At 48.5% G+C, this 9403-nt stretch overlaps 2 protein-coding genes across 2 annotated transcripts; both read left to right on the plus strand.

Annotated features, from left to right (window-relative positions):
• Nucleotides 1-340: 340 nt before the first annotated feature.
• Nucleotides 341-1601, plus strand: F5147DRAFT_745447 (uncharacterized protein; the record flags this gene model as incomplete). Its single annotated transcript, XM_041439751.1, has 3 exons — nucleotides 341-1056; nucleotides 1109-1208; nucleotides 1260-1601. 3 exons carry the CDS (start codon nucleotides 341-343, stop codon nucleotides 1599-1601), a joined length of 1158 nt encoding a protein of 385 aa, XP_041293527.1.
• A 2875-nt stretch (nucleotides 1602-4476) lies between these two features.
• F5147DRAFT_691375 (uncharacterized protein) lies at nucleotides 4477-9403 on the plus strand. The gene is given in 13 exon segments (XM_041437134.1): nucleotides 4477-5077; nucleotides 5094-5096; nucleotides 5212-5216; nucleotides 5265-5445; nucleotides 5492-5649; nucleotides 5702-5801; nucleotides 5851-6062; nucleotides 6125-6199; nucleotides 6252-6431; nucleotides 6490-6894; nucleotides 6947-7075; nucleotides 7139-9139; nucleotides 9190-9403. 12 exon segments carry the CDS (start codon nucleotides 4513-4515, stop codon nucleotides 9086-9088), a joined length of 3963 nt encoding a protein of 1320 aa, XP_041293528.1. The 5' UTR covers nucleotides 4477-4512; the 3' UTR covers nucleotides 9089-9139; nucleotides 9190-9403.

Consider the following 9403-nt stretch of genomic DNA (forward strand, 5'->3'; position numbering starts at 1 on the left):
GAACGAAAGCAGAAGCTTTTTAATGCTTCACAAAAAGGACACCTACAATCGGCAAACGAATCCAACACAGCTGAGTGGACGAGAGGAGGCTTTTGCATGGCATATTCGCGCCATCCTTGTCCAACACAATCAAAACTTCAAGCACTTTGCAGACAAACTTGATGAGCCTGAAACCATCCAGAGGATACCTATACACAAGACCAATCAGATTCCCTGCCGCTCGATGAATATCAAGCAGTCTACCACAGACGGAAACGTTGAAGTCTTGGAGAACTTGTTTCACCAGGGAGGTATCGGGGACAAGAGCGAGGTCAACTTCGATGCAGAACACGATGTTGACATGACAGAACATGTAATTCTGGTTCATGGAGACCTATTAACAAAGGAGCGTGTCGACAGCGTGCGGAACAGCCGAAAAATCGAGCACACACCGAAAAATCGTCTCCAGTACGTTGTATTCCTCCCAGGACTCTTTCACTACAAGATGGCGTGTGCGGATGCATTGTGGCGCACGTACATTCATCCAAAGGAAGGGCGCGAGGATGAGAATAGCCTCTATCAGCACATTGGGATCCTTCGACCTGATGAAACAGGAAAGATGGTCAGTAAACCTGGATTTCGGCGTGTCCACGATGTTGTTCACCACGACATCTGGGCATCAATGCTTGACTGCTGGCGTCTTGAAGCAGAGAGCCGAAATACTGAATGGTCGACATTGGAAAGATTCGCCACGTCAAAGCCAGTCTGGGAAGATATAATCAATATGTCCCGTGTCATCGTGAAAAAGTTCATTGCGACGACCCAAGATCTGGACGCAGCACGGGAACAGCCACCACTACAACGAGACAAGCGTTTTGAGAACCAGACCCTGCGTAATCGTGACGAGCTCTTGTACGTTGACCTTTGTCAAGCCATGAACACCGGAGATATCGGTCGTGTCGAAGCATCGTTTCTCCCTTGGATTCATATGTTCAAAGCTACTGGAAAGCATAAATATGCGTCACAGATGTCAAGGTTCCTGACGAACCTTCAATTCAATTATCCAGCGGCTTTGAGGTGAGGAATTCTGTCTTGCTGAGAATAGAGGTCATCAATATATTTGACACAGTAATATAGTGCGGATGAACTTACTATGCAACCCAACCGGCAAGCCATTTGCTTTTCGTGCAGTTGACTGGGTTGTCGAGCGCAACAATTTGTATACAAAGGTTAGCGAACGTAACGGTCGATGTCAAGAAACCAAAAGTAATGATTGACAGGTCATATTTCGTGGCGGCGGTCCAAACGGCACACTGGATCACATCATCAAAGAATCGCCTCTCATTGAAGTATACCGAAACTGCCACGTAACGATGGAAAACGCATTCCATCTTCAGCACCGCACAATCCGACACGCTGCACCTGACATGACGAAGACAATTCAGAAATTGGCAGCGCGAATCAAACAAAAAAACCCACATACCAAGAAGGAAGGCCGAAGTGCGCTACATTCGATCCCAGATCAAATCGCTGTGGGTATGGCACTGATACAAGAGCAAAAGGTAGTCAGCGAAGAAGATGCAGGGACGTTTGAACTAGATGCAGATGATTTTATTGACTGACCTTACAGTACTAGGTCCTGCCGCTGGCTCGTTCTCTGCGTTCGAGTTCTTTGTGCGAGATGATTTTGGTTTCGGGATGTACTTCGGACAGAGTCTATTAGAAGCTATTGGTGTGTTGATTAAGGTTGGCAAGTAGTGTCAAGAGCACGTACCTATGTGAAGATTACTCCCACATGCTCTGCATTTCCGCGCTGCTCGCTGCTTAGCGCTGCTACCAGCTATATCAGTGGTGGACGTTGTGGGTTGTGCGTGAGAGGCTGGCATTGGTATAGCGGGGTGAGGCTGGTTTATCGTTATCGAGGATCCAAGGACTGCCAATGGCGCAGGAAGTGGTGGATGCACTGACGGTGGTGGTGGTGGTGGTGGAGGAGGAGGAGGAGGAGGAAAGAATGACTTGATAAGCTCGATGATTTGTTGGCCATATTCTAGGGAATAGCACCAGCCGGTTTGCTCTAGCAATGATGCGGGGGAGGTTAGCTTTGCGTAGTGAGCAAGGTCAATAATGCGGTTGAGAGTTTTGTTTGACATAATAAGCTGCGGGCCGAAAAAAATGTCCCCATCGAGATCTTCTTCAACCATCTTAAAATCTCTCCATTGAAGTAGCGCAGCTCGTAGATCGCGTTCTCTGTTGGTCATTTCGTATGGTTTGCACTTGTATTTAGGTTTTGCACGAGTTGACAGAAAGGTTTGTAGCGGAAGGATGTGTGATGTGATTAGCGCGGGAGTACATATGTCACAGCAGTCACCAGACGGTGCCTCACTGCATCGTTCACAGCATACTGCTTGGTCTGGATTTAGAGCTGTGAGTCAATTTAATTTGTGTTTAAAAAACTGCTTACTTTTTGGATTATTGAAGTATTCGTTAGCCACCCGACGTCGACAGAATCCACGATGCCTCGCGTTGATAAAGGCGTACATTGCGAAGCGCTCGCAGGCAGTGTTATCAAGATTATCGGGGATGAGCTGCACGTGAGCTGATGGGATTACGGTCGTTTCTGATGGACGAGACGATGACGGCAACGAGCCCGAGCCAACGGCGTGTAAATCCTCCTGTAAGCCCTCTCTCCCATGACCATCATGATCTCTGAAGCCATCATCACCTCCCTCAAACTCACTGTCAACATCTTCCTCTCTACTATCATTCTCGACGCCTGCTCGTGAGTTTGATCCCTTTTTCTTTTTATTTTGCCGACTATCTTCCTCAACCGCGGGCCTCTTGCGCTTCCCTTTGTAGGTATCAAAGTATATTGGCTCAACAAGATAAATTCCCACCGCCGTTAGCGAGGGATCTCTGGCGCCACGACCAAGCCTTTGCATGAGAGCGCACAGTGAGGAAGTGTAACCCCATTGTACAATGATTTTAATATCACGCAGGTCGAGTCCCTTTTTTTCAAGTTGAGTACATTAGTGCGCGCATTAAGACTAATGTGATAGTCACTGACCATTCCCGCTGCGTCGGTGCAGCAAATTCCCCACAGTTCACCTGCTTGAAGCTGGTTCATCACATCGACGCGGAATTCCATCGACATCCCAGAATGAAACCAGACGATCTTTCCCTGCCGATGTCCAGGCACATCTGACCGCAAGCGGTTGCAAGTCATCTCTGCCGAAATCCGAGAATTCGTGAAGATCATGAACTTTGGCGGTGGATTCACGTCTCCGAGCCTCATATCCAAGACTCGGGTTAGATCATGCATGGTATTACGCGGGAACTTCATCTCTTCAACAATAATGCTGATGTTCGGACGGTTGTTAGACCTGGTGACCCTCGCAACATTATGTGAGCGGATGCGGAGCGTTGAAGTGACATCGGCCAAAATGTGAGGTGGCATGGTTGCCGATACGACATGAACTGATACATGGTCCGGCAAATACCATCTAATGTTCCCCAGCTGACTGTATAGCGGCCTGAAGTCCGCGCCCCATTCACTTATGCAGTGCCCTTCGTCGAACGTTATATTGAATATCTTCTCAGTGAACTTCTTCGACTTCCATAACGCCTGAAAACGTGAGTCGCTGAGTAACCGTTCTGGGCTGACCGTAATGACGCGATATTTAAGCTTCTCAATGTCCTGCGCAACATTAATGATGAAGAGATTATCAGAATTTTGTTACATACCTTGAATGCCTGATCCGAGGCAGTCTCTTTACACAGATTGATGGCGGGGAAACCCAATGCCTCTGCCTCCTTTTGATTCTTTTCTCCTAATATATTCAGCGGCGTCACGATAATGATAATCCCACCTGCGTTAAATAGGAGAGGAATCCAAAATGTCAATGTTTTTCCGGAGCCGGTTGGGGAGATCGTGATAACATCCTTGCTGTTGAGCTGATATTGAGCTGCCTGAAGCTGCCAGGTGCAGGGAGACAAGCCAAACTTCTCTTGGACAGTTTGCTTCATGTTCGCGAAGCTTGGGACATCGAAACGACGAGGAGACATTCTGAGTATGGTAAATGTTAACACTTAACAGAAATGAATCCAAAATGGGATTGCATCAGTCACGTCACGCAAATTGACCTCCAGGGTGCCGTCTGTCCGGTGTACCTGACGGCTTGATCCATCGTTCGGAAGGAATTCAAACAGTGGCAAACTTGACGCCACAACAAGTTGTGCCAGTCGGCTAGGTGTGTAGAGTCCAAAAGTTGCGGTGTTTGAATTGAGGTGCGGGGTTTAAAAAATGTATTGTATTCGGAATGTACTAACACGAGACTCTACACACCGCCGATGGTTTGGAGTCTGATCACAAAGGTGCTTTGCTTATTACAAAGGTTTTAGCTAAGTACTTGCATGTATTTATCACTTCGCTGGGTCATGTGACCGTCGCGTAAATTCGTAAACTGTCACGCGTTCAACCTTCCTTGAGCTTTAGTGGTCGTTTGTTTCTTCCTTCCTCTTCCTCCCATCCTCACAATGAGCTCGTCCGATTATGGATTTGACGATGAAATTGACTCAGCCATCCTGAACGAACTGGACGTCATCGAGGCAGCTCATCGTCCCCCACTTCGAAACCCTCCTAAGCCACCCCCGCCTGCAGCCAAGGCACCCAAACCTCTGGACGAAGAGGATTCATTTCTCGATCTTTCTCTCGAAATAAATGATGCGGATCTTCAGCGCATAGATACGTTCATTGATGCGGTGTATAAGGGAAATGCACATCCAGTGGCAGGCCCAAGCAATTATGCACGGCCTCCTACTAAGAATAATGTGCAACGAACCCTGTTCGGAGATATTGCGCAACCGACTGTGTCTTCTAGTAGGCAAAGTCCCACTAAACGCTCCTCGCTTCAGCGGACAAAGTCGAGTCCCCGCAAACCTTTTGGCCAACAGGCGCCTCGGACGAAACAGTGGGACCATACTGTGTTTGCAAAGTCAGGCTGGAAAAAGCCAAAGACTGTCAAAGGCAAGGGAAAAGATGACGGAGACGATGAGGAGGAGCACGTCGAGTTTGAGCAGTTTCCTGCTCCATTCGTGTCAGGTATGTCAGGGATCTTTTGGCTTGTTACAACTTATGGAACGGCACTGACTCTACGCGTCATTAGTTGGGTAAGCATGTTCCTTGAACATTGTCATGCAATTCTTACATCGCGCAAATGTTTCGTTATTTCCTCAGACCTGTGTGTATTTTGCCACGGCATGTGGCCTATTTACTGACGCTCCTACAGCCGCCTCTTATGAAACTCAAGGTTGACATGCTCGAAGCTAAACATTGGATATATCCTCTAAACCAACCAAAGCGTGACTATCAGTTCAACATCGTTAGGCACTGCTTATTTGACAACACCCTCGTCGCATTACCTACCGGATTGGGAAAAACATTCATTGCAGGCGTCGTGATGCTTAACTGTGAATTTCTTGCGGATCTTGTCAATCAAAATCTAACGTCTCCCAGACTATCGTTGGTTTCCGAAGGGAAAAGTTGTGTTTGTTGCCCCAACAAAACCTCTCGTCGCACAACAAATTGACGCGTGCCATCGCACGTGCGGCATTCCTGGTTGTGACGCAGTCGAGCTTACCGGAAACAACCCTCGAGCTTATAGGTGTAGGATGGTCTGTATTAGTTCTACTCGGTCGATGTTTAAGCTTACTCGAATTTTTGTAGTGGGAGGAGAAACGGATATTTTACATGACACCACAGACCCTCATCAATGATCTGAGTACCGAAAACTGCGACGCGCGGGATATCGTCCTCATTGTCATTGGTCCGTTATCTGCAGTTAATTATGTTGGCTTGCTAAGGGAAACGTGCAGACGAGGCGCATAAGGGAACAGGAGACTATGCCTATGCACAGGTCATTCGTTTCTTGATGGCTAAGAATCCCCATCATCGCGTACTGGCATTAACAGCAACGCCTGGAAGTACACCTGAAGCTATTCAGAGCATCGTTGATTCACTGCACATTAGTCGCATCGAGATTCGTGATGAAAATAGTATTGATCTCCGTGAGTATATGCACAAGAAGGTCAGGGTCAAACGCGAGCTTCGAGTTACATGTCTGACGCGAGGACATCTACTTGTATCTAGGAAATTAAACAACACATCATCCGGATGACTGACAATGTTCTAAAAGTTCAGGAACTCCTGAAGGAGGTGATGGTGGTCAGTTATCCTTCCTTTTAGTCACTCTTATTTGACGAGGGTCTATTGATAGACCGTCCTCAAACCACTCTCTAACAGAGGAGTAATAGAAGTAGTGGATCCGGTCAAGATGCACCCCTATCGTGCCCAGGCTATCATGCAACAAATTGGAGCCCAGCGGAACAGTCCTCATAAATGGGCATTTCCCTCGCTGTCTAAGCTCGGCGCATTAGCGCGTGCTATGGGGTATCTGGTGAGTATTCCCTACGACGTACGTCTGGTCTTACCTAACAAGTCGTGCGCACGGCTAGATGGAAGCCAGCACCGGCATGTGTCACAACTGCCTGCTGGAGATTTCAGCTGAAAAAGAGGACGATTCAGGGAAAAAGAAAGGTTCCGCAACGAGTGGCTTGCGCAAGGACAAGAATTTTATGGCTCTTCTTAGTGAGCTCGAGGTGCAGAAAGTCCGTCCGGGCGGGTACGGCATGCACCCGAAGATGGAGACGCTTAAGATGCTGCTGTTGCAGCACTTCGGGGCACGGATGGGTGAAGGGGAGGAGACGAGAGCTATGGTGTTTGTGACATACCGGGAGTGTGTGGATGAGATTGTACATATCCTCAATGAGGAGAAACCCCTCCTGAAGGTGACGAGGTTCATCGGGCAGGGCACAGATAAACAAGGCCGGAAGGGGTTTGCGCAGAAGGAGCAGCTTGAGGTGGGTCTAGAGCTCCGTTCCTGGATGTGCGCTTATAGAATTGTTGAAATAGATCATCAAAAAGTTCAAAGCTGGTGAATTCAATGTGCTTGTCTCCACTTCTATTGGCGAAGAGGGTCTCGATATTGGGGAAGTTGACATGATTGTGTGTTATGACGCACAGAAGACACCAATTCGCATGGTGTGTACCGTTTAAGTCATCCCTTTTACATGTATATAACCGCTCTTCCGTCGCAATGTGCAGCTTCAGCGTGTTGGACGCACAGGCCGTAAACGGGACGGCTATGTTCACGTCCTGCTCTCCGAGATCCGCGAGGAGTTAAATTGGGATAAAGCGAAGGACACATACGGCGAGTTGCAGAGATGTATCGTCCGCGGTGATCAGCTAGAACTTTATGGCGACGTCCCACGACTCCTCCCTGAACACGCGAAGCCCCAAGTACTCGAGAAGAAAATGGAGATTGAGGAGTACGTACGCCAAGAACATGCCTCACGAAAGAAGAGCGCAGTTGTCAATGACGAGAATGTGTCTCCGAAGGGCAAGAAACGCAAGCGGAATGATGATTTTGCTAGGAATATACCTCAAGGCGCAAGCACGGGCTTTGTCAGTGTCAAAGACCTGCTTATCAAGGGCACAGTCACGAAGAAAAGGAAGAAGGCAAAGACGAAAGGCTTTGATCCCACGGCTGCAGAAGATGACTCGACAGATATGGAATTGGAGGCCAATCTCATGGATATACGCCGCACTGCTTCGACGCCTGCTGGTGTCAGTACAAAGAAGGGCAAGTTGCGCAATGCACGTACAATGGATCCATCCAAGAAACGACAGCCGGCAACGTCACGCAAGAAGGTGAAGGAGAAAGAGCCATTGACCACAAGCCAATTCTCCCGGAAAGGTGATGACGATGACGATGATGTTGAAATCGAGCAGGGCATCTCACTAGCTGCTCACGAGGCTATCGCTCGTAAAACCCCTTCCCCCAAGAAAAAACGGCCAGCTTTGACCAAGTATCGTTCGTCTTCACCTGACGAGGCTCTGGTTTTGGCTCGAGATCGTTCGAATAGTCCTGTCAGACCATCTGCAGTCCAAAGTCTTTCCTGTCGTCCTACCGAAGACGATGTGCTACTTTTAAGCTCATCGGAGGCGGAGAATCCTTCAGCGCCAAGCATGTTATCTTCGTCTCCGATGATTTGTGATGCGGACGACGTGATAGAATTATCATCTTCCCCGCCGCCACCCCAAACTGACCCTGATCAAGCCGCAGAATCTTCATCATCAATGTCGTGTGGTCCAAGAAACTCTCCAACCGATAAGTGCTACAAGCGGAATGGGACAAGTCGAGAAGGATCCCCGAATCGCTTGCCATCACTACTCTCATCTTCAGACGGTGTGGCGGGTAACACACAAAGCATGGCGTGGCTACTAGGATCAGATGATGAGCCTGACATTCAAATTCTGTCTTCTCCGCCCATGACACCACCGCAGGAGCGCAGTCCTCGCGCGGATTGCCTGTTTGAGGATGAAAGCGTTGCAGACGCAAGACGTCTTTCGCCTGGGGCACTTCTAATGCAACCACCTCCTCTACCATGCCGAGGTATTGTCCAGTCACCCGCATACTCTTCTGATCACGACATTCCCAATGCCTCATTCGCTGTGCGACCCGCTGGACGTTTTTTCAAGCCGCGTGTAGCAGCCGCAGGGCTTGACTCGCCGGTATTGGATATGCCACCTCTTTCCCAACGGCGTTTGAAACGAAAGGATACAGATATTATTTCTTGGGGATCAAGTCCGCCCCCAAAGCGTAGCAAGCGAAAGCCTTTAATATCTATGCGACATAACCCATGGCTAGATGGAGAAGCGGTCCACTCTGGTGACGAAGCAAGTGAGGGATCGTCGCACTCGGAAGATGATGTTGAAAGTGATTCCGATCGCCAATTCATCAAGGACATCGCAAACACTCAGATCTCTCCTTCTTATGATCAATCACTCGCTTATCGACGGGGTTTATTCACACAAGTCTCGCCGGGAGGTCCTGCGTTTGCCACCAAACTGGTGAGGAGGGAAGCATACGCCCGAGGTGAGAGCGCAAAGCGCCGCGCCGGCGTATCAAGTTCTCCCGTACGCGAGGACGATTTGCCAGACGAGTATGCCATCGGTAGCTTTGTCGTAGATGATGATGAGGACATCATCTAATTGAAGGATATCATCCGGAATAACCTATGTTGGTTCTGCAGTCGAGACTAGGTATGGTCTTGTATGATGAGCTATTTCGTGCACTGACTTAGAGCATATAGATGGAGAACCAGCGAATTATAATATTTCTCATTCTTCGAGTCTGATACACTACATCGGTAATCCGTGCTTAATATATAGAGACAATGCAGTGAGCGCTATCAGTATTAGTAACGTACGTTTCGAATCCTAGAACCTTTGGGCAGTCAACTAGCGCTGTTGTTCATTCAGAAAGAGAGAGAAGCAAACGGAGTAGAGCAAACACGGTACCCTATG

The sequence above is a fragment of the Suillus discolor genome (assembly GCF_016758755.1).
Source record: "Suillus discolor strain FC423 chromosome Unknown F5147scaffold_23, whole genome shotgun sequence".
NCBI lineage: Eukaryota > Fungi > Basidiomycota > Agaricomycetes > Boletales > Suillaceae > Suillus > Suillus discolor.